Here is a 25,882-nt window from a genome sequence, read left to right as displayed (position 1 = left end):
CATTTCAGTTCTAAGCAAAGTTGTAACATATAAAACTTTGATCTGAGGTTGGCTGGTGTATGGTAGGTTATACCCACGTGAGCCCTACCTGTCATCTCCTTAGCCTGCTCCACGATAAGATGATTGAGGGCCTCTTTTTCCTGCTTCAGCAAAGTATTTTCTTCCTTCAGATTTGATACCAGCTATAAAATAAAACAATCAACTCAGATGGCTGCTGTAGACAGAGGACGCCCCGTACTGAATAGAAAGACCACACCACAGGCCCCCCTCTTTACCTCCACATCTCTGCACCTCATTTCTTTGCCTGGGTCCACCTAGTCTTTTTTTGAACTTGGTCAAGCATTACCCCCTCCAGAAAGCCTTCCTGGAAACTCCCTCCAATTAGGTGTCTCTTCTACAGGACCCTGTATGTGCCTCGTTATAGCCCTTATAAATGATTTACTTTTACTTCCCTAATAGACTAGCAATTCCTGGAGGATGGAGATAATTGCTGTTGTTTTACTTTGTACCTTGAGCATTTAGCAACAGCTTGGCACCCTAGTAAGCAGTGGCTCTTGAAGGAATAAAAATACCTTCTCGCCTCAACAGCCTAACACAAAGCTTATGTGTACTCATGATTCAGGTATGAAGAGAGATTAAGGAGGTTAAGAAAGATATGAAGGGCTTTTTGGTTCTGGAATTCACTGGATTCCTTCTGAAGCTCCCTGCTGTCTGTCTTGAGAAAGAGAATTTTCCTTTTATCTCCTCTTAAGAGTTTCACAAGGTTGCAAACTAGTCCTTTTATTCCATGTTTAAGCATTGACCTTACGACAGTCTGAAAGTACTTAATGCCACAAAACTGTACACTTAAAAATGGTTAAAATGATAAATTTTATGTTATGTATATGTATATATTGCCCCAACACACACACACACACACACACACACACACAAACACATTGACCTTTCGGTTTCTAGTTCCCAGTTGGATGAGGATTCCCAGGAAGCAAAAATCAAAACCAAAGGTTAACTTTGCAAAGTTTATAGTTTACTTAGTTCATCTTTGAAATAAATGTATGCTCGTGATGAGTGAAATTTGAATTTCTTTCTCTAAGCATAAATTCAAGGAACTCTTAATAGCTTGCTTTTTTCCCCTTCCTGCTTTCCTTCCCTCCTTCCTCCCTCCCTCCCCCTTCCTTCCTTCCTTCCTCCCTCCCTCCCTCCCTTCCTTCCTTTTTAAAGTAAGCTCTATGCCTAATGTGGGGCCCAAATTATGACCCCAAGATCAAGAGTCACATGTTAAAGCAATAGCTTTAATAATAAAGAAAACTTTTCAGGAGTTCAGAGACAGCAAAAGAGGGCTCTGTGACTAAGGATCCCTGAAGACCAGGGAACTTAGACAGGAAGACCATGCCACAGCAGAAGTCAGTCCAGAAGGTATCTTTTCTGATGGCCCAGTCTCTTCCCTCCATACTGACACGGCTTTAATAGCTGCTCTCAGTAGAAAGGCCAGAATTCCTTACGTGCTCTTGAAAGAAGTTGCTCTCAATCAGGGGTGTGCAACCAATAAAGTGGGTGCTTTTTCAAAATACACGTGCCTAACCCATACTCCTAGAGCTTGGGCAGGTATCTTTATTAAAACTCTCCAGTAGAGTCTGATACACACTTCTGGTTACAAACCACAGTTCTAGTGTATCTTCTAGGCTCCTTGATCAGATTGACTGGGAAGGTAGCTTTTCTGACCATAAAGCTGGCTGTCACAGTGAAACTTTTTCATTCTTCCTAATTACTGTACTCTACTCAAAAGAATTAATGGAAATGCTTATAGCTGTCCCTGAGAAAAGCAGAAGACAATGGAAAAAAAAAAAAAAAGAAAGAAAGGAAAACTCTGAATCTGTTCATGTGTGCTATTCTTCCAGACTAGAAAGGTAGGAACTTGACTATGAAGAAGAAAAGAGAATACTCCTACCAAACTTAAATACTCTGTGGATTCAGAGGAATCTGAAAAGCTTCTGCGGACTCAAGAAATGGAAAAAAAAGAGTCCTTCAGCCTCAAGAGTAGCCCTTTGAATTCCTACCTGAATTCTGATAGACTGAGCTTACCGTGTCAACATAATATTAATGGAATTGCTGTTTCTGTATACAGAGCCCAGATTTATTAGAGATATAGGAGGATTTATTAGGACCCTGAACACCATGAGAAGATTGCCATTTCATTAGCTACACTATCCTCTCTGAATTGCATCTAAGCTCCTTCTGAGGTTCTCACTGAATATGTTGTTGTGTTAATATTCCGAAGTCAGTACGGGGCACCTGGGTGGTGCAGTAGGTTAAGAGTCTGACTTGGTTTGGGCTCAGGTCGTGATCTCAGGGTTGTGAGACTGGGCCCCGCATCAGGCTCCATTCTCAGTGGGGAGTCTGTTTCTCTCTCTCTCTCCCTCTGCCCCTTACCCCATGCATGCATTCTCTCAAATAAATAAAATCTTAAAAAAAAATATTCAGAAGTCAGTACGGAAAAAGCACAGGAAATTGGGACTCTTCCCAATAGTTACAGCCAACAGTCAACTCTGTTTTCATTTAAAGATGGTAATACTAGTGAAACTTATGAAAATCTATCACTTTTTTCAAGTAAGCTTTATGGTGAGGTCTTTTTATTTTGTTTAAACAATATATTGCATTGCTGCTTGAGAACCTTAACGTTTTCTGTATTTAATAAAGTTGTGACATAAACTTTGATATAAATTTGTACTGTAAAAGCACCAATCTATAACCACTGTTGTTGCTGTTCTATCTGCATAGCAGCTCTTGGTTACAATCAGTGTGCAGACATTTGGATTTCTCCCACTTGAACTTCTAACACAGCCTTAATGCAGGTTTCCATAAAGACCCCTACTACCAGCTAGTGACTTTTCACTGCTTGATTGGCTTCTTAATCATGTTAACCCTTTTGAAGAAAAAGGAGTCTACACTTCATCCAGACCTATGTATTTAAAGAAAAAGAGTGCAGAGTATGTACTTAGCCATTAATTCTCTTCTTTCAATACTACTTTGCCTCTGTTCTTACTAGAGTCAAAAGGTTCTACTAAAAGACCTACAACTACTCATCTATCATGCGGGAGACAAGCTTGGAAAACACTAATAATGAACAGTAAACAAACTAACATTTGTATTTCACCTTCAATGGAAACCAACCTTGACCCACAAGGACCAGGTCATGACGACAGCACATTTCCTCTATGAAAAGAGTAGATGGAGATATGAAAACTAGTTCCTACCTGCTCGGTTTCCTGTTTGTATCTATCTGCACGCTCCTCAATGGATTTTTTCTCTGACTGGGTTTGTTCCAGGTCCTTCCGGAGCTTGCCAATTTCTTCCTGCAGACTGAGGACCCGTCCAGTAGCAATCTTAGCTTCCTCTTCACTCAGTTGGAGACGCTCTAAGTCACTTCGTAGTTTCTCAGTCTCAGAGTTATATATTCCTTCCAGATTGGTCAGTTTCTCCATGAGGCATTTGTAGTCTTTGTTCTTTTAAACATACACATAAGTAACAATAAGTAAATATATATATCATCAAGTGTGTTTTGAGAAAACCACATTTATTCATCAAATTCATGCTATATCATCATAGCATTGATATCGTATCTAACCAAAATACTAACCACAACCTTTACAATCAATACTCTTTTGAAGTGATATAAAGAGAGAAGAGAACAGGCAGAATTAATTCTGTTTTACATCATGAGCAAAACAGATATGATTTTCTCATGGTCGCAAGGTGAGTTACGGCAGTAAATTCTTAATTTCCTGATTCTTAAACCAGAAATAGAAAAATCTATACTTCCTTTTGAAAATAAATCAGTGTTCTACTGAAAGCCATATGCTAGCCAGGTGATTCAGAAAAATAATAAAATAGCCTCAAAATCACAAGTTTCTTACAAATCTCTTTATTACCTCAAAACTCTTCCCACTCAGATAAGCTCCTCCATCTTGCTGATGAATCCAGTTTTATTCTGTTTTCTGGGTTGGGGTTTTTTTTTTTTTGCCCTCCTCAGTATTTATGTATTACTAATTACTATTATATCATTTGCATGTGCTAAAATATTACTTAGTAACTATCTCTAGGAAATCAAATTTTATTCCTGCAAATAGACTGTACATTCCTCAGAAGCATGGACATCTCTCTGCCTCTTTTACCATATCTCAATGCTAAACAACTCATTTGTAAAAGGAACCTTATACTTTATGCAAATGAATGATAATGATGAAAGAGATTTATGAAGCATAAAGTACAATACGACTCTTGGTCGTAAAGGTTTGGAGTGTTAGTAAATCTGGCTGTGTTCTCAGAATAATTTCCTCCCTTCGTCCTTGCAAGTATCATCTTACCTATGAGGTTGTCGCTATTTCCATAATGACAGGACTGGCATTATTACTTTACTTTTATCGCTACGACTGAAGAGTCAAGTCAAGGGGAGTCCCTGCCGGAAACAATCCCGTGGCGCTCCCAGGCAGGCCCCGCTCCCGGCGCTCCGGCTGAAAACGCACCTGCTCGTCGACTTTGCGCTGCAGCTGCATGATCTTGTTCTCCATGCCAATGTGCAGCTTCTTGTAGCGCTCCACGGAGCGGGCCTCGATCTTGAGCTTCTTCAGCTCGCGCTTGGCCATCATCCGCCGGAAGCAGCACTGAAGGTAGATGATGGCGTGCGTGCTCCTCTTGTAGTGGGTGCGAGCCAGCCAGCCCCGGACCCACTTCTGGATGATGACTGCTTTGTGCTCACGGAGCATCTGCAGAGAAAGGTAAGTAGAGGTAGTGTCAGACCCTGGACTAGACTCGAGGTTCAACATTAACAACCCGGGTATGTCAGGCTGAGCATCCATACGCTGCCTAGAGGGAAGGATACAAAAATTGAACCAACAATGTACTATATGGATTTTACATATCACAAACCTCTGGAGGCACAAAATTATTTTAAATTTGAAAAGTAGAATTTAAAGGTGGTTTGAGAATCATACAGAAAAACTTGTGTCAGGGGCGCCTGGGTGGCTCAGTTGGTTAAGTGTCTGCCTTCGGCTCAGGTCATGATCTCAGAGTCCTGGGATCGAGCCCCACATTAGGCTCCCTGCTCAGCGGGGAGCCTGCTTCTCACTCTCCCTCTGCCGATCCCCCTGCTTGTGCTCACTTACTCCCTCTGTCTCTCTCTCTCTCTCTCTGTCAAATAAATAAAATCTTTAAAAAAAAAGAAAGAAAGAAAAACTTGTGTTATATTCACATGTTATATGCATATGTATGATCATAAGCAGACTATACACATAGAAGTTGTCTAAATTAAAGGTACCAGAATACTAAAAGGAAAACAATTCTAAAAAGAAAGAAAAAAACCCACATTAGGTATCTTATTGGTATATGATTTTTGTCAGCAACAGATGGTCCCCTGTAAAATGAACAGAACCCCGTGGTATTAAAAGACAGACCCACCACCCGTACTGCTGATACCCTATCACTGTTCATTAGGTCTATGCTTGAAGACATGAGGTCTGACCGTAAGCTAACTATAGAAGCCAATGCTAGGGGTGCTACACCGTTTATTACTGATTTATTGACTTTTCCCCCCAGAAACAAACAAACAAAAAATGACACTCTTGTTTGCCACATTTGAGAAATAACATTTTAGTGAGGATTTCCCATTGCTATTTCAAATGTAGCAGGAATCCACTTATGAAATTCAAAGGTGGTACGGACGGAGCTTTAAAGGAAAAATAAAAGATGAAGTGAACTAATCTTAATTTTGATTTTATACTGTATTTAAAAAAAAAAGAAATGATATTCCCCTAAACTTATAAACAACTTATAACAACAAGGTTGCCTTATGAGATGAATTTGTCAGTAATGACCATCAAGTAGGGATTGTATAAACAATTTCCAGAAATGATAAAGAAAAAATTCTTGAATTAAAAAAAAAATTCTTGAACTTTAAGAAAGTTGACCTAGTAAAACCTTGAGGTCCTTCTAAGTCTAGGATTTATGGAATAACTCTTGTGTGATATAACTGATATTTAAATGTATGCACTTGATTAAGTATTAGCAATTATTATGAATGGATATAATGTACCTCTTCTGAAACTTTTTATATGTAAAAATCTCTAAAACTATTCAAATAGAGAGTAGTTAAATAAGATCAGTAGAAGAATAGCCCCTGTTTTTAGATAATTTAACAAAAAAAATGTAACATTCTAGAGAATACATTTAAGAAACAGGTGGCTAAGTTTTACATACAAAGAAATCAAAGGTGTTTAGGAGATCTTAACAGTCTCTTTGGCAACTGAAGCCTGCCCTTTTCGGCTGTTCTCCTAATGCCAAGGCCACCTTCAGTCCCTGCTCAGTCAGCCAGTCAGCGTGTATCATTCTGCAGTGAGGCCAGCAGACTGAGCTCTCACTTAGCATGGCAATCCCAAGGGAGCCCCTTGTCTTATCTGGATGAGTAGCAACGAAATGGATAAGACTCAGTGATGGAAACTGAAGGCTTTCAGACTTTAAAACTCAGCACACAGTGGCAAAGCTATTAATGCCAATTTTCCTATGCCATTTCCTTCTCTCCACATTATTTTGGACATTGGTCCATTTCTGAAATTTCAGTCAAAAGGAAACAGTATATAATGAGAGCTTCCACTCTCAATCTCCACATCTGTCAGTGAGTCAGAGAAATTAAACTACACCTGCTCACCCTTTAAGATTCCCAAATCCCATGAGGGGGAAACTCAGACTGGACACAGCTAGGAGTACTGATGGGGTGCTACTGACCTGCATGTGAGCTAGGCTCTAACCTGCCACCCCACTCTGTCCAGTCACAGAGGAAGCTGAGCTGGCCAGAGCCTGCCTCTGCTAAACTGATGTCCTCACAACCCAGTTCAGATGTTCCCGAGGAAAATGGGAGGGTAACCAGTTTGTTGTATCTAAAAGGTCAAGTTTAATAAGGCTTTTCCCCTCCCAGAAAGCTCATGCTTGTAGAGAAAGAGCACCAGAAGGTGTGGGCAGAGAGAAAGACCTGGAGTAGGTGTCTTCAAATTTTCTTCAAAATACAGCTATAAAATATGCTCATTCAAGCCTCATTAACTTTCCTTTTTTCTTTGTTGTCTAAAATTATTTCAAAATCAGAGAGCAAGATAAACACATCAATTGGACTTGGCCACACCCAGGCACTGCTTGTGACTAGAGACATGTCCCTCAAATCACTCTACGCCTGAGCCTTCTAATGGTGATGCCCACTGAGCTCTAAGATCCAGACTGTATCTCTGGCTTCTTGAGAATATACCCTAAAAGACAGACTCAAACCTTGTACAACGAGAGATAAAACTCTTCCATCAATTAGACCACATACTGTCAGAGGTGAGGATTAAGATTAATCTGGGGATCCATTATCCGGTCCTGTTGATTATTGCTAGATATAAAGATTATTTGTCAAAAGTCTCTGGAGCATCACATTCTAGTCAATACAACTTTTAACCACATTAACGTAATTTATTTTCTTTCCACCATGTTAAATTCTTCTAAGGTTGTTTCATTCTTGGTACAATCTTCTACCCATCTGTCATATATTCTACCTATCCAAAACTCATCATAGTTGGCTGAATAAAGGCCCCCAAGGACATGAGATCCTCATCCCTGGAACCTGTAAAGATTACCTTATTTGGGAAAAGGATCTTTGCAGGTGTGATTAAATTAAGGGTCTTGGGGCATCTGGGTGGCTCAGTAGGCTGGGCTTCCAACTCTTGATTTCGGCTCAGGTCATGATCTCAGGATTGTGATCTCGAGCCCTGCTTTCGGGCTCTATACTGAGCGTGGAGTCTGCTTGTCCCTCTCCTTCCCCCTGCTTCTGCGCTCTCTCTCTCTCCCAAATAAATAAAACCTTTAAAAAAAAAATTAAGGATCTTGAGATAGGGGGATTATTGTGGATTATCCAGGTGGGCCTCAAATTCACCACGAGCATTCTCAGAAGAGACAAAGAGGAGAGTAGTTAGACACACAGAGAAGATGATGTGAGGATGGACGCAGAGGATGGAGTGACGTGGCCACAAACACAAGGGTAGTGGCAGCCACCTGGCAGAAGTGGGAAGAGGCAAGATTCTCTCCTAGAGCTTCTGGAGAGAGTACAGCACTGCTGACATCTTCATTTTGGCCCAGTGATACTGATTTTAGACTTTTTTTCTCTCAGAACTCTGAGAGAATAAATTTCTGTTGTTTTAAGCCAGCAAGTTGTTGGTACATTAATCACAGTAGCCACTGTTTTTTTCAAATTACATAGATAAGGGGGAAAAGGAAGGTATTTTTTCTACTATCCTATTAATAAATATATGTACTTTGAAAGAGGATGAAATCAGAGAGGGAGACAAACCATAACAGACTCTTAATCTCAGAATACAAACTGAGGGCTGCTGGAGGGGATGGGGATGGGAGGGATGGGGTGGCTGCATGATGGACATTGGGGAGGGTACGTATTGTAATGAGCACTGGGTATTATATAAGACTGATGAATCGCAGACCTGTACCTCTGAGACAAACAATACATACGTTAATTTTTTAAAAATTAAAAAATATAGATATATACTTATTTAATATTTAAAAATATATTCCAATTGTTGGCTATCTCTTCAGTTCCTATGTCCACAGGAACCCTTGTGGTACTTTGTACAGATGTGGAATTTGATTAATGTTAATGGAATGAATAAACAAAGTTGGAAAAAATGCCTTACCTTGCGATATCTATTTCTGGCCAAGTAGCCTCGCAAATAAGACTGCAGAACAATAGTGGCCGATCGCCTTATCTTGTATCTCTTGCGGACTATATACATGCGCCAGTACTTCTGAATGATGGTTGCTGCCTTGGTTCTGCGGAGGAACTTAGCATAGCTGGCCAAAGAAAAGAGTGGTGCGTTGTCAGTAATCAGGTAAGCCCGGGACTACATTCTGTAGAGACTTAAAGCTCATAATAAGTAGTGCCTCCATTGTTATTATTCTATTATTGTATATGTTAAATCACTTACATTTGTATGGCAATTTATAGTTTCCCCAAATATTTTTGCATTCATTATCTGCTTTGAGTCTTCCCTAACCCTGAAAATCAGGATGTCCCGTATTCCCTGATATTACAATAAAGGAAGTGAACTCAAAAATGTTCTATGTCCCCTTTACACAGCTGACTGGCTGTCCACAGTGATCCCATACTTACTTCCCACCAGATTTCTTACATCCAGCCATTGCTAATGTGTGGTGCTTCTCCCTGATCTATCTGTTTGGGCACAAGCTCTTCACCATTAATTCAGATCTACTGACAGTTCTAAATGAAAATTATCCTCATAGGTAATCACACTGAAGTCTCATTCTCCTCCAGATCGTCTCAGTTAATTGCTCCTGAAAACTCCTCAATGGAATCATTATTAACCAGCACATATTCATGACTGTTTTAATTTACAGATGATTTCTTCAAGCCCACATAAAAGTACCAAAAAATTTTTTTAAAAATACAGAGGACATGAGTAGAGAGTAATTTGTAATTTTTTTGAAGATGAGTCTAAATGATTCATAAGGGTGAGTGACACTGTATTCTATTTAACTGTCTTGGGAGTAAATCTGTTATTCTTCGAACTAGGAGGCGGTGGGGCATTGCCTTCTCAAACAGGAAGCCCACTGAAAACCGTCCTTGGTTGGACAAGGAACCAGATGAGCTCTCCAAGCTCAGGGGCTGTAAGTCAGGCTGGACGGGCCGCCAAGAGACCTACCATCGGGCCTGGTAGCCCCGCACGTATCTCTGCACGACAATGGCCGCCTTCCGCACCCGCAGGTACTTCTTCCGCAGCAGCCAGCCTCGGATGGTCTTCTGGATCCGGATGCAGGCGGCCCTCAGCTTGTCTGCCCTCAGTTTTTCTAGATAGGCCACTTGACCGGCACGGAAGAAGATCTTTGTCTTACCAAACTGGTATTTGTCCTTGTCCTATTTTTTGGGAAGAAATTGTATACTCAGAAGTAGAAATGATGACCATATAAATGAACTTCTAAAAGAGAAAAAAGTACACTAAAAGCAGAAATCAGTCAAGAGATGAATCTATTAGCCAAAACTTGGGCTACATCATAATTAACTAATGGAGCCAGATTTTTTATATCCTATGCAAGGTGAGCAAATAGAAGGGATTTCAAGGAAAACTGCAGTTTAAGAGTTACTTTCCAGAATCATTCTACCTGGAATTATTATCTGAGGCCAAAAACTTGGTTGTGGGTTATAGGCAGCTATTATCTGTGTTTGCATTTTAAATATCTCAAGGAAATGGAGATGCTGACATTTGCTCTGACTGACTCAGGCTGTAAGCATTACATCGGGCTGTATGTTCCATGAGAAAGCTGAAGGGACAAAAACAGGAGCATGAAGAATAAGGCAGGAAGGCACGCACACAAAATAAGAACTAAACAACAAAAAACTTGATGTATTCATATCAAGAATTAAATTTGCAACAGTTATCTGTTGCCTTTAATCAACAGAATCTGAAAATAAATACAACCCTATAAATGTATCTAAAATCCTTCTATGAATTTCAAAACTCCTTTTATAAGAGCATAATCACTTGTATTGCTCATCGACTTTGGAATACAAGCAGACTGGAGCAGTAACCACAGACATGCATGCTATTTTTGGTTTACCACATTCTTATCCACCTTATCTAGAAGGATGCTCATGTCAAAAGAAGAGTGGAATTTACTTATAATAATCACTACCATGATCTCAAATTCTAAGGGAAAACAAAGAAAATCACTTTTCAGTGTAAATAGGTATCTCCTATCTTGTATGTGAACCCAGAAAATCAGAAATCTTCACATATACCTAAAACATCTAAAATTATTTTAATTTAAATCCATAAAGTTTATATAGGAAGCCTAGCTGGAGACACAAGCAGAGCTAGCAGGTGGGTGCTCTCTCCCTCTCCCTGGCCCATCTCAGCTTCCCCACTCCACCCCTGTTCTCCTCTATTGGTAGCCTCCTGTCACACTGACCTGCACAGCCCTAGCCAGGCCTGCTGTGCTCTGGGTGTAGGACTGTCCTTACTTTCTGCTCTCCATTCCCATCTGAACCTACATTAGAAAGGAGTTGGTCCAAGCCCAAAAGCACGATTCTTTTTACACGTTACTGAGAGAATGGTCTTAGTTCTTCCAAAAACAAAAAAGTTATTATTGCCAAATAAGAGATATCATATTTAGTAATTAGGACTAATTACCTCAAAATGAGGTAATCCATTCAACCTAGTGGAAAACAAGTGAAAATATTTTTTAAAAAACCTTTCATGAATCTTAAATTCTTCGTGAACTAGATTACCTGTTCTCAAAATGGAGTCCTCAGACCAGCATCAGCATCACTTGGAAACTTGTTAGAAATGCATATTACTGGGCCCACCCCAGACCTACTGAATCAAAAATTCTGAGGGCTGGGGCCCAGCAATCTGTATTTTAACAAGCTGTCCAGGTGACTCTAATGCATTCTGAAGTTTCAGAACTCCCTAGTTGGGCATACAAGACTTTTCAAACACCAATCTGCATTTCATAACCAAATCCCTACTGTCCCATATAACAATCTTACACTGGAAAAAAAAAAAAAAAACCCAGAACACTTTACTGTTTTCTGAGCAAATTCTATGCTTTCCTACTTCTTCATACCTCACTCCCTATTAGGATGTCCTTCTACTTTTATATCATCTTAACAATTCTTCAGGGCCTGACTCAAAACACACCTCTTCCATGAAATTATTCCTCCTTCCCATAGCACATGTGGCTTTGCCTTCCTCTGATTTCTTTGATAATTTGATAGACACTAAGGCATGTTATACTTATCTCTAAAATGCTTGAATTTCCAAGATAGACTATGTTATCTTAGGACAGGACTTGTTTTTTCTTAATCACACAGTATCTGGCCTGATATCTTCCATAAATAAGTACAAGATGAACTTTTATTGATAATGATCAAACTCTAGAAGGAGTGTGTCTCAAGTCTGGGTCCAGACCTCTCCAGACCTCACCATCCTGTTTCCAGACAGTAGACCATCCCCCTCACTAGGTCTAGCACCCTAACACAGTGAGCCTTGACCTCTAAGACAGTGTGCCCGCCACCCTCCCAACCACGAATAATCTGGATTAGTGCAATTTGGATTTCCCAGGGCTCTCAAACATTACAATCACAAGGCCTTTGGCCAATATCTGTTCAGATGAAGGTAAATGAAAACCTTCCTTACCACTATCAGTTTCTCTAACACATTCTTGCATGTTTGCTTTCTGTCACTCAGCACATCCTTTTGCTTCATTAGCACACGGTAGCGGCTGAAAAATTCTTGGTAAGTCCACCTATATAAAGAAACTCACATCAGCTTATTGGCAGAGGTAAGAATCTCTCCCAGAGGATCCCGTACGCTTGCAACCTGCCCCACTCACCGTGAGGGGAAGCCCGCTGCACTGATGCGAATGGTTTCCAGGACACCGCAGGCTCTCAGCTGCTGCACTGCCCTCTTCTCATCAAACCTACGTGTGAACGTGAACATCAGTGATGCACAAAGAAGCTTGGCTCCAGCCACAAATTACTCCTCAGTCCAGAGATCAAACTCTTTTGTAAGGAGCCAAGTGGACAAATGAGAAAAGGAAACATTCAAAAGTTGGAGCAGGGATCAAAATGGAAAACTCTGTGTGACAGCAGGGAAGGGACAGTTAGCAGTAAAAATAAAGAGCAGAGCCACAAACATTATCTGTAGTTCACACCACAAACCCGTAATTAATACCACTGGGCATATTTTTAAAAACCCAAAACTCCTCAGTACTTTCCCCATACTCATCGAATGGCTTGGTCTGATGAGCTGTTCTCTTAATTCTTTAGTTCACCCATATATAGCCTCCCTAGAATAAAGTCTGACCAACTCTGGAGATTCCTCTAAGAAAAACAAATTAATGCCACATTCCATTATTATTTTTTTTTAAATATTGGTGTTCTAAAAGTTCTTTTCAACTTCGTGTGGACATACAAAGGATTTATAGTGTCCACACCAATACCAATTATTTGTACTATATCTTATATACTGTATGTTTATTTTACTCTAGACAAATGGCATCTTAACATCAAACTGACACTAAGAGAGGAAGTAGCAAGGCCTGCCCTTTGCTGGATGATCACTCTTTGTACTCCCCCAGGTAAGCCCTGAGCATCCTGAGCCTTGTGCTGTGCTGTCTTCTCCAGCGTTCTGTTGGCCATGGGAGATGGGGTTGGCTGATGGAAGGTACTAACCCCTAAGGTTGTCCAGCAGAATGGCCCAGGCTGTGGCGGCTTCTTCTGCCTCCCACTGCCTTCAGAAATGGCTGCTTGGCAATCAGGAGGATATAAGTCTTTCAGAACTGCCCTGAATCTAAGGCAGAATCTCAGAGGGCAGGATTGGCAGTATATAAGAAAACGAGCAGTCAAACCCATTGGGGTGGGAGTGGGAGTTACAACCTTTGGTAAATGTGCCTAATCTGACCCACTAATTCCCCTTCTAGAAATATATTATCCTAAGAAGATTAATCAGGCAAATATACAAGAATGTTTGGCAAAATATATTTATCATAGCATAGTTGGAATAACCTAAATGGTCATCTTTTAGGGAATAATTTAAATAAATGATGGCGTATCTATACAATGAGATACTATGTAGTCATTAAAATGATGATGTGGATTTTTATTTACTAACATGTAAAACATCCACAATTTATTAAGTTAAAAGCAGATACAAAACCACAATTACAACACAAGCCCCTTTTATTGGTGTGTCTCTCTCTCTTTTATACACACACATACACACACACCACAGCAAGGAAGGAAGGGATATTGGTTGGTCAAGAAGGATGTATGTGAGTTAATACCAGTTATCTCTCAGGGTATAATGAATGTTTTTCAATTTTTTATGCTATTCTATATTTTTTAAAAACAGTTTTTACAATGCACATGCATTACTTTTAAAATTAGAGAAAATTTTCCATTTTGAGAAAAAAACTTCCCCCTCATACATGGTATTTGATGTAGGACTGAGACATTTGGTAATAGTAGACAGGCTCTGATGGTTTCAACAATTGGAAAGCAGCAGAGAGAACTGTGAACCTTCACCAAAGCAGCTTTATCTCACCCAGCTCTGGTTTTAACTAATGCCCAAATTAACAAAAGCCCAGAAAAATCTTGAATTAAAGTAAATTCAAAACAGAAAGTAGAACTAGAAATTCCTGGTTGACCTCAACTTCTAAAATCTTCAAAAGGCCAGCTGCTAGTTTGTTATCATATTCTCTAAAGGAAATGAAAACTAAAACAAAACAACACAAAAACAAAAAACTATTAACTAGTGATTTCCCTCTATAAGACATGAAGATTTACCCAAATACTTTTTTTTCCTTCTGTTAGTATGGGAATCCTTATGAGACTTGGACGCTTTTTAATTCAGTAGTTGAGAAACACTTACGTGAATGGGAACTTGAAGTCGTTGGGCTTGATACAGCGCACGTAGTGAGGGGTAGTGGCGTTGAGGGTCTCCATAAGCAGGTGAAGAGAGTTTCGGAACTGCACGAAAAACAGAACAGAAAAGGCCATCAAGATTTTATCAAAATTGATGTGGTAAAAACAATTTAAAGTTTTTCCCAATGACACTATTGGAGATTTGGAGATGATTTTGCCTCCTATGAACTTGACCCAGCCTCAAAAGGGTGGGCTGCTACTGAATAAGCATGTAGGGCTCTAGGTTAAAATTTGCTTAAACTCTGCCATTTATGTGCATATTCTACTAAATATACATTTGTTCTCCCAACACTTTCCCCTGCCACCGCTTTCCACACACTTATTTCCTTAGAGCCATTCTAGGTTCACAGCAAAATGAACCGAAGAAGGATTTTCCATACACTCCCGTCCCCTCGCAGGCACCAGCTCCCCCATTATCAGTACCCCCAAAAGAGCAGCACATTTGTTAAGACTGATGAGCCTGCTCTGACAAATCGCGGTCACCCAAAGTCCATCATTTAAATCAGAGTTCACCCCCCGCCCTTAACACAAGCTTCTGCAGCTTTCTTTTGTGAACTCAGAATTTTGACTAAAAACATAACCTTACTTGATGAATAGTAAGCCCACTTATCATGTACACTGGGAATTCTGGCTGCAAGAGACTGAGAAAGCAGCAGGTGACTTCCAAGAGCACAGGGAATGAGCGGGAGGGAGGGAGAGGACAGCCAGCATGGGGCTGTCATCAGGGACACAAGGTCAAGCCTGGAGGCTCTACACCTGTGTCAAGCCCTGCTCCCTGTCACCTGGGCATACAGTCCCCCACACAGGAAAGCAAGCTGATTGGCTTCCCGTCCAGAGCCCCCAGCCTTGTTCAGGCACTACGCCTGTGTGTAGTATTTTCCACTCCCCACGGAGCCGAGGACACGGAAGAAAGCAGAGGGCTCTGCTCCTGCACTGAGGGAGCTGGTGCTCTGTACAAATCCAAAGAGGAAACTACCAGAGGACAAACCAAAGGCAGCAGTGGTCTGCAAGGAAGGATATGCACTACAAGAACCAAGACCTAGAGAAAATTATTTTGGGAAAGGTTTAAGCAGAGTCATGGGTCTAAAGCTGGGTGGAGAGGTGCATGAGGGGATGGTGTTACATGTTCTCACAGTAGGAGCTCTAGCCTCTCCCCACCCGAGGACCTCACTCGGGGGGCTGTCAGAGGAAGATCTGGGGCTTCAGCTGAGCTTGAGAGGAAGGAGCCCTGCAGTGGCAGCTCCCCGAACTCACCTGGTGCCCCACTGTTTTCTTGTGCTCTTTGGCTGTCTGGCCTGGTCGGCCTTTGGTGGGCTTTACTGGAGTGCGGGTGAGGGGTGTGCGCCCTGACGAGGTGGCTGATGTTGGACTGATGACCTTCTCATCATCTTGAAATAATTCTGGTAGCATCTTAAACTGAGTCAGAAACAATAAAAGATAATTACACTCTAAATATACTCAAGTGTAAACCTTCACAGAAAACTTGGAATCCACAGTGCTTCCCTTCCTTCAGTAACCCCTTTCAGAGTCTCATTCCAGAAATAATCCATATCTGTTTTAGGAAACAAAGACATGAGGGGAAGGTGACACAAATGCTACAAAAGTATAGGAGGAAAAATGCAGTGATTCTATGGCCATGTTTGGGAGAAACAAGATCAAAACTACTCCCCTAACACTTGAAATCCTAATCTACAGGAAATGGCCACTATCAACATATCACTCGTCTTGAACTACAATTATTTTATGAGCAAAATACTAATCGAAAGTCCTGTCTTACTACTTCAGTTCCACAAAATGTTTTATCATCATGCTTCATTCGTCTACCTCTTAACTCACATGGTGAGCACCAGCTAAACAAACTCACCGAAAATCTCAGCAAGGAGGGTGTCATGAACTAGTTCTCCAATATTAAAAGATTAAAAATCAATCATGAATTAATTATTTTTGGAAATAAAACAGATTAAGAAGGAAAAAAAATTAAAAACCCTGCCCTTGTCCTGTAACCTTTTGTATTTGTTTTCAAGGGATTGATAACTTGATTGCATAATTCCTGTAATCAATTTTGTGTTATACCAGGTTAGCATTATGAAAGATTATTAAAAGATCTGGCATTTAACAAATGGGTGGATGGTATTAGTCAGTATGGTTGGCAGAAATTTTATGGAATGAAAGAGACCTGAAACTAACCTACAGGAACATCTTGACATATGTATGTATCTTTCAACAGTGACACATTCCACATTAAATAAATCCTTCAAATTATAATTGCAACTACCAATTATTTAATAATTTCGGAGTATTTCCAGAAGAAATAATTTTCTTAGGAGAGTTCTTCCATTAAAAAACAAAATCAGAGAATTTCATTTGCTCTTAATGTGTACTTAATCATAAGGGTAATTTAGGAAATAACTCATGATGTATAAAACAAATTATTATACAAAACATACCGATAATGGTTGCTTGCTACACAAATGAATGTATCCCTTTTATAGAAAAAATAATATATGCTAGCTTGGCTGGCTATAAAGAGGACAACATGTTGCACCACTATCTTGTATTACAATGTTAAAGCTGTGTTCCCAAGGGGGAAAACAAGATCCTTAATAGATTTGATTTGAAAACCCAAGCTATGTGTATCATGCACCATCCCCCAGCTCCTGCTGTAACAATGCTACATAGACTGCAATTACTCCGAATGATTCCTCAGAACCCATAGCTACATTTTGTTAATTAAGGATCCACTAGCCAATCAGAAACGTTAGTCAGAAGAAAGACACGACTGCTTACAGGTACCTGGGGAATAATAACCTGTGAATGTTCCATTTAAGCTAAATTCCCTGGGCAGAGTAGTGACACTAGAATTTTATGGTTTTCATCATTATTTGTAAATAGAAATGATTTATAATCTAACTGAATTAATATTCAGGAATTGGCACTGTGAGAGAATTTTTTCTTATACATCAGTCCTATAAGCTATAAAGCATTAATGCCCAGTGCTTATGAGTATAAGTGGAAAACTGACTTTTTTTACGACACTTAAGAGTCATTATTTTTCTGGAACATAGTCTTAGCCAACAGACACATGAAAAAATGCTCCACATCACTCAGCATCAGGGAAATACAAATCAAAACCACAATGAGAAACCACCTCACACCAGTCAGAATGGCTAAAATTAACAAGTCAGGAAATGACAGATGTTGGCAAGGATGAGGAGAAATGGGAACCCTCCTACACTGTTGGTGGGAATGCAAGCTAGTGCAGCCACTCTGGAAAACAGTATGGAGGTTCCTCAAAAAGTTGAAAATAGAGTTACCCTACAACCCAGCAATTGCACTACTGGGTATTTACCCCAAATATACAAATGTAGTGATCCAAAGGGGCACCTGCACCCCAACGTTTATAGCAGCAATGTCCACAACAGCCAAACTATGAAAAGAGCCCAGATGTCCATTGACAGATGAATGGATAAAGAAGATGTGGTGTGTGTGTGTGTGTGCGCACGCGCGCACACACTGGAATATTACTCAGCCATCAAAAATCATGCCATTTGCGTGATTTGCAACATGATGGAACTAGAGGGTATTATGCTAAGCGAAATACATCAGAGAAAGATAATTATCATATGATCTCACTGATATGTGGAATTTAAGAAATAAAACTGGATCATAGGGGAAGAGAGGAAAAAATAAAACGAGATGAAATCAGAGAGGGAGACAAACCATAAGAGACTCTTAATCATAGGAAACAAACTGAGGGGTGCTAGAGGGGAGGGAGGTGGAGGGATGGGGTAACTGGATATTAAGGAGGGCATGTGATGTAATGAGCACTGGGTATTATATAAGACTGATGAATCACAGGCCTATACTTCTGAAACCAATAACACATTATGTGTTAATTAATTGAATTTAAATTTAAAAATGTTTAAAGATAAATAAAATTAAAAAGCTGGGGTGGGAAACCCAGAACTTAGTTCTTACATGATCTTTCTATTATCAAAATAATTGAAACTAAAAGTTTTTATTCTAAAAACAAGAGTAAAAATGTTTATAAATATTCCCACAGAACTTAGAAAGACTATCTTAGAATAAACTAGGAAAACAGAAGTGCTGGCCAGTAGTCTAGAAAGATTCACATGAATAATTTTAGATTTTTAATGAATATTTGAATATTCATTTTGCTAAACTAAGTAACTGGCTTCCTGGTTTGCTCCCCAGGATGAAAGTGAGCTGTGTTCCCCTTCCCATCTCCTCCTGATGAAAGTCAAAGGGTGGAGGCTGAGAAAAACCTAATAACCACTCTACTGTGGCCATCATGGTTTTTTGTAATCTGGAATATCCTGTTCTCACTAGAATGTACTGTTTTTAGAATCTATGCCTAAGAAAAATAATTTCAAAGTACTCTGGGTCACACCTGAAACTGTACTCTAAGATCCAAAGATCAATCTCCATCTGGAAGGAGTTTCCAGTGCATCCCTTTACTATGTTTCCAGTGCATCCCTTTAATATGATACAGCGGGGCACCTTGGTGGCTCAGTTGGGTGAGTATCTGACTCTTGATTTTGGCTCAGGTCATGATCTCAGGGTCCTTGATCTCAGGATCGAGCCCTGAGTCATTCTCTCTGTTCATCAGGGGGTCTGCTTGTCTCCCTCTCCCTCTGCCTCCCACCCCTGCTAGTGTTCCCTCTTTCTCTCTAAAATAAAGAAAGAAAGAAATAAAGCAGCAAAAAACCTGTCTTCTTTCATAGTCTCTAACGAAGGCACGAGAGTCTAGAGCCACTGCGGAGACAACAATTTCACATAAAACTGAAAGACAACATTGCATAGTGGTTAAGAGCAGACTCTGAACCAGACGGCCTGTGTTTTAATTTGGCTTGAAAACTCATTAGCTATGAAATCTCCGTGCTTCAGTTCCCTCATCTGTAAAATGGGAGTCATGATTATATCACCTCATTATAAAAATTACATGAGTTAACATTTGTAAGGCATTTAAAACAAGACCTGACACACACTGTTAGGTATTTGATAAATTAAAAACTAACAGTAAAGCTGATTTTGTTGGAAAAATCATTATTGTTAAAAAATTAATGCTTAAAAAACCCCTAATGTTTAAGTAATTAACACTTCATTGGATATATCCTGATTGCAGAAAGCCTATACATTGTTACCTTGCTGGATTTCAAAACTTTAATTTGTTCTTCAAAAACAGTGTCTTTATTCTTTTCCAGAAAGCCCTCACACTGGTATTCCACCTGAAAACACATGCAAAAATCTTCTTAACTAACAGACTTTTAGAACAGATATTATAATCATCAACAACAAAAATATTTATTAGGTTCAGGTTATATGACGGGTTCTCAGCAAATTTGTTATCAGTTTTATTCTAAGAAACTAGTACCTTTCCTGGGAAGACGTATGTTAACTCTAGAGTAAAACTCCTCAAAAACTGCTTTTTCTAGGGAACAGTGGTAGTGCTAATTAGTTATGGTCTGAAAGATCCTCCCAATTCATAAGTAAGCAGACCCGTAAGAAGTTGACTTTTCTCCCATGTTGGTGGAAGAGAGCTCCTCCACGGCTAAGCCAATGTATTTCTTGTGACTGATATCCCCGTCCAGGAGCCGTAGTTCTCTTGGGAGAGAACTGGGTAAACATGGTATGATTTGGTAAGTGGAACTACTCGAAAATGGACTGTTCCTGCTTCCAAAACTCCAGTGACTTCAGGCATCTACCACTCAAGTTGCTCCCCAAGCTATAACACAAAGCCCTTAGGTGACCTAAAGTCATTCCTAGGTTTCCAGATAGGATTAAAGAGACTCAGAAGGCCCTCAATTCCTGAAGGAGACCCCAGGAAGCTTACCCCACTAAGCCTACCCACACCTCCTTTAAATGTAAATGAGTCTCATCGCTCCTGATTTTCTGAGTACACTACTGAACTTGCGAAGCAGCAAGTCCGCATGCCCTGTTAGCAGGGACCCACTGACTCAATTACATTCTGTTCTGACCCCTCCAAAGTTTTCAGCAGTCTAAGGCAGCAACCAACCTGTAATCAAACATATTAACATTTCTACATTGAAGTGTGTAAATATCCAGCCTGAGATAAATAAAGACTATACATAACCGCATGTTCAAGTCAGAGATCAGGTCTAGACATAAAATGAGTTATGAAAGGATTTTTAGTTTTCGGAGTTTCTTGGATTTCAGAATTATAGAGGATTATAGGCTCATTTTATTTCATAATTTAATTCCATTTTGGTTAAAGGAAGAGAAAACCAACAAAGCAACACTGAAAAATACTTTTCTTATAAGACACTGAAGAATGCAAGCTTCAGCAAAGATAAAAATGATATCTCTTGACTATCGATTTTTTTTCCTCTTCGAACTTAAATATCCAAAAAGAAAAAAGATAATAAAGCTTCCTTACTTTGTCAGCAAAATGTTGGATGATGAAAGCTTTGTTTGATAGACGGGGCTTTTCAAAGAGTGTACATTTGTTCAAATGTGTGTTGTACAATTTTTGGGCCCAAGTGTCATCTGTGCCTTTAGGCATCTACATTCAGGGGAGAAAAGAAAACAACAACAACAATAAAAAAATAAGGTGAATATTGTTATAAGACTCTTCTGAGGCATCAACCAAGAGACCATTTTTTGGCTTCTCTAACAATTTTATATTCAATTAGGAACTCATTCCTCCCACATTACTCTGTTAGATGCCAAAAATTGATTACTAATGAAAAGCAATGATTGAGACCTTCTCATGGGTGACTCAGCCCCATCTCTGGGCAACTCAATCTGCCTACACCAGGAATCATCAAATAAGTATTCTATCTGCTTTTAAAACAACAAGAGCCTCACAAATAAAAGATGAACTACCATGATTTCATGTATTTTTTTTTTAAGGTAAGCTATATGCCCAACGTGGGGCTTGAACTCATGAGCTCCCTGAGATCAAGAGTCACATGCTCTAGCGACTAAGACCGCCAGGAGCTCCAGATCAGGTATTTTTAAAAATTTGTTAAATAAAGGTAACATCTGCACAGAGTGAAATATTTTCATAATTCAGAAAGGTTTAAAATGAAGAGTAATCACCTTTCACCATTTCCACCAACTTTATCTTTCTGTCTAAAGGCATGCACCCAAATAGAATCGTTCTATAAGCTCTTTGCATTTTTCTTCTTCTAAATAATCGCATTCTTATATTTATATATTATGGTTGTTACTAATTTTTTGGTATTATAAAAATGGCCACAATTACTTCTTTTACACATATACCCTGGATACTTTTGCAAGTATATTCATAGGGTGAACTCTAGCTGTTCCACTGTTGGGTCCAAAGGTACATGTGCTTATAATTTTGACAAATATTGCCAAATTTCCTCAAAAATATGCTGTATTAACTCACATCCTAAATTCAATGAATGATATTATCAAATTTAAACTCACCTATCTGGGGTCCCTGGGTGGCTCAGTGAGTTAAGCGTCTGACTCTTGATTTTGGCTTAGGTCATGATCTCAGGGTCCTCGGATTAAGCCCCATGTCGGCCTTCCTGCTCAGCGGGGAGGCTGCTTGAGATTCTCTCTATCCTTCTCCCTCTGCCCCTCACCCAGGTCACATGCATTTTCCCTCTCTCTCAAAATAAATGAATAAAATCTTTAAAAAAAAAAACAACTTGTCTGTCTAATAGGTAAAAAGCACTATCCCATTTTTGGTTTGATATGCATTTTATTTAATTTCAAGTGAAACTGAGCATTATACTCATTCTTAATGTTGTAGGAAATCTGGATGTTTGGGAGGATTAATCTATGGTAAGTTGTAATTTATGGCATATAAACTGAAGAGGAGTTGAGAGAAAGGATAGGTTATTTGTCTAAGATCACTCAAGTCAGCAGTAAAGCTGGAGATCCATTATTTTCCCAACATGCTGTGTCTTCAAATATTAAAACTAAACTCCCTTTCTACCATATTCATCAGTAATAAAGAACAAGCAGTCAATTTTAAAATCACAGATATTTAGGACTATTATTTAAAATATCTCTTGTACAATTTCTTGCATTTCTTTAAATACATCATATCACTGAAAAAAAAGTACCAAATATAACAAAGGTGGCTAACACTGGTAAGCAATTGTGTCTAATGTCAATTTTTCACATAACTAAGAAGTGGTTGAAAAAAGAAAGGAAATTCTCCAAGTTTCTTTTTTTTTTAATTTTTAAAGTGATTTATTTATTTTAGAGAGGGAGAAAGTGTGTGCGTGGGGGGAGGGGCAGAGGGAACGGGAGAGAATCCTCAAGCAGACTCCCCACTGAGCATGGAGCCTGACATGGGGTTCAATCTCAGGACCCCAAAATCATGACCTGAGCTGAAATCAAGAGTTGGCCACTCAACCAACTGAGCCACCCGAGCGCCCCCAAATTCTCCAAGTGTCGATTGTATTTAGAACCCTTTGGTTCTAGTAACCCTTCAGAATGCAAGTAGGGTGACCTCTCGTTTGTTGCCCCAGTGGCATCTCATGGTATACTAATGAATCTCTGCTTAAACACACTTACCTCTGACTTTGACATATCTCTTGATAGACTAGGTACATCAGAAAATAATATTTACCTTGCATTCCTCATCCAGCAAATCTAGAATGCCCAGTTTAGATTCTATAAGATTAATGCAAGGCTGATTATCATAAAAATCTATGAGTGTCCACGGAATTTGTTCCTTCATATATTCTTCCTGTTCTAATTTGAAGACATGCTGAAATAATAAAGAAAAAAAACTGGCATTACTGGATCATTTTAAGTAATGTTGGTCAAGAAACAACATTTATAGAAAACACTCTAAGAGGATATGAACATAATATGAGATAGTCCATGGCTTTCAGCAACAATCGTCTTGTGGGAGAAACATGTTTTACACATGGAGAGTGATATAAGAAACAAAAGCCACAGATAGTAAAGACTCAGCTATATAGGATTCTTGGTAAACAAGTAAATCTAGGTATGTAAATGTGTTAAACAGCTGACAAACGTAGCAGTCTTTTCGATTTTTTAAAATATGTATACATCTAACACTGCACGGTATACTTTTGGCCTCAAATTATTGCACAGTGTTGCTAACAATGCAATGCCTTAGCTGGCCTTGAACTACGCAGAGTAGATGCCTCCTTGACTACTGTACCACGCCAGGTGACGCTTCCAGCATGGCAAAGTAATTCTCTTAAGGGACAGGGACGCTGAAGTCCACATGCCTCAGAATTAGGTGACAGTGTTCTGTGTCTGCCTCCATTACTTTACACAGTCAGAGAATCTACAGCTCAGTTTTCTGAATTCTAGATCCAATGCTGCAAGCAGCTGCAACAAGGACTGATCCACTGCTCTTTCTGCTAAATGCTTCAGCCACCATCCTCGCCATTGCTTCTAATCCCCATTCATTTAAACAAAAATATATATCGACCGTCTACTATGTGCCAGTCACTGCACACCATTAACAAAGTAGATGTGGGTTCTGGCCTCCGGGAGTTTGAAGACTCATGCAAAAAACAGACAGGAATCACAAGGGATCACAAACTGTAGTATGGTTGCAGAGGAAAATAATGCAAGCTATGAGAACAGGAGTCCTCATCTAGTTTGGATATAGGGTGGTGAGGGAAAGCTTCCCTGAGAAAAGGCTGTGTGACAGGAGCTCTGCAGATGAAGGGTTGTTAAGTTAGTCTAGGAGGAAGGGCAATCCAACCACGGATACAGTTCTTGCCTCAGGCTGCCCAACCAATGCAGCAACCCACAATTTCTAGTTCCTAGAAGATATAATGACCTCTACTCATTGTTCTTGGGGATTGCTGCTTTCCTTTAACTCTTTTGTGTCCCTTGTTCTCTCACACACTTTGATGCTTTTTCTAGAAAGAACAGCCCAATGTGGCTCTGACCAAACAACACATATTTTCTAGGACCCCAAGCCCCATGAAACTTAGGTGTCACCAAGATTTCTGATACACATTCTCCTTGTGCACCTGGAACTTTCTCACTTTATTCTGCACTTATTATAATGCCCCTCTTGGCTCATTTGCAGCATTTACCAGCTGCAATAAGCTTCAATAATTTTAAAAAAAATGGTCACCCATATGAATATTTATGTCATGTTGATCAGAAAGCAAATTTCCTCTGCTCTTAGAATGAATGAGAAGGCAAACAGGGCACCATGTGTCAACAGGATGCCCTGACTGATGGCACCAATATTTTCCAAAGCAATGAGCCCTGTTCTTTTTTTAATTCAATAATTTATATGCAGCCTCCACACTGACAACAGAAACACTGCTCCAGATTTTAAATAGAGCTTGTTGCTTATACACATTTCTATGCCTAGTTTGCAAAAGTCCATGAGGTCTCAAAAATTTTGGATACTCAACTGTCAAAAAGACAATGTGGGCATGAGTGGCAAGAGATCCTTGGTCAATATGTAACGCCTTTGAGCTCTAAAAATGCCAATCACCATGTTTCTCATACCCACTGCCCCAACCATAACCCCTGCCAAGGGAGTGGCCCAAAGCAGCCAGGTTTTTTACTGTGAAACCCATATTCCTAGTCATAGCTGGTCAACTGCTAGAGATCTCTGACGGAAGAATGAATGAAGTTAATCAGATTCTCATTCTCAGATGTAAGAATTTGGAAATAGGCAATTAACAGTGCAAGCTGAAGCTGAAAGAAGTCAAGATAAATGGGGAGAAGGCAAATTAAGAGGATGAGAGGAGAGGGGCCCCTGAGTGGCTCAGTCCAACTCTTGATTTCAACTCAGGTCATGATCCCAGGGTTGTGGATCAAGCTCCATGTCGGACTCTGTGCTGGGCATAGAGCCTGCTTGGGATTCTCTGTTTCTCCTCTGCCCGCCCCCCCCCCCCCTCTTCCACTCTCTCCAGGAGGTTAGGGGGGAAGAGGATGAGAGGAGCAATCCAACAACTGCTGGGTTCATAGGGAGCTTGAAGTGATTGAGGAAGCAGAAACCTTGAGAAAACATATACAGAATAGAAGGGAAGAATAAGTCATCTGATGGTAAGAGGGAGGGGAGCAGCTGTGCAGAGAAAAGCTAAGATGCAGTGTGTGTATGTGTGCGAGAGAGAGAGAGAGAGAGAAAAGGAGAAACAGATTGATAGGGAAAGAGAAAGAGAAACAAAAGAGTCAGAAACACACATGCAAAGACATGGGGTCCTTGTCAAATAGACAAATGAGCCAGTCCCTAATGAGGTCAGTGTTGGTTCCTTATATTTACAGTCACCTTGTACCAAAATATATGAGAAAAGAGCAGAGGCTGTGGCTCTGATGAAAGTATTAAGAAACTCAGTAAAACCTTGAGAAAAGATAATGCTCAGTTTAGTC

The 25,882-nt window shown here is 39.8% G+C and overlaps 1 protein-coding gene across 7 annotated transcripts in view; it reads right to left on the bottom strand.

The window, feature by feature from the left end:
• Positions 1 to 25,882, bottom strand: part of MYO5A (myosin VA) — a 183,280-nt gene that overhangs the window by 56,713 nt on the left and 100,685 nt on the right. For all 7 annotated transcript variants that reach the window (XM_034660960.1, XM_034660961.1, XM_034660965.1 and 4 more), the window contains exons 12-23: positions 23,130 to 23,270; positions 20,952 to 21,077; positions 19,699 to 19,782; positions 15,788 to 15,949; positions 14,481 to 14,578; positions 12,442 to 12,528; positions 12,246 to 12,354; positions 9,753 to 9,964; positions 8,727 to 8,883; positions 4,524 to 4,763; positions 3,255 to 3,503; positions 89 to 182 (exon numbers count right to left, since the gene is read on the bottom strand). In XM_034660960.1, coding sequence (XP_034516851.1) covers positions 89 to 182; positions 3,255 to 3,503; positions 4,524 to 4,763; positions 8,727 to 8,883; positions 9,753 to 9,964; positions 12,246 to 12,354; positions 12,442 to 12,528; positions 14,481 to 14,578; positions 15,788 to 15,949; positions 19,699 to 19,782; positions 20,952 to 21,077; positions 23,130 to 23,270 — 1,759 coding nt within the window. The remainder of the gene's footprint in view (positions 1 to 88; positions 183 to 3,254; positions 3,504 to 4,523; positions 4,764 to 8,726; positions 8,884 to 9,752; positions 9,965 to 12,245; positions 12,355 to 12,441; positions 12,529 to 14,480; positions 14,579 to 15,787; positions 15,950 to 19,698; positions 19,783 to 20,951; positions 21,078 to 23,129; positions 23,271 to 25,882) is intronic.

Source organism: Ailuropoda melanoleuca, chromosome 5 (assembly GCF_002007445.2).
Source record: "Ailuropoda melanoleuca isolate Jingjing chromosome 5, ASM200744v2, whole genome shotgun sequence".
In the NCBI taxonomy this organism is placed as follows: Eukaryota; Metazoa; Chordata; class Mammalia; order Carnivora; family Ursidae; genus Ailuropoda; species Ailuropoda melanoleuca.
The sequence above is the reverse complement of the archived record's forward strand: the minus strand, read 5'-3'. Positions and strand labels throughout refer to the sequence as shown.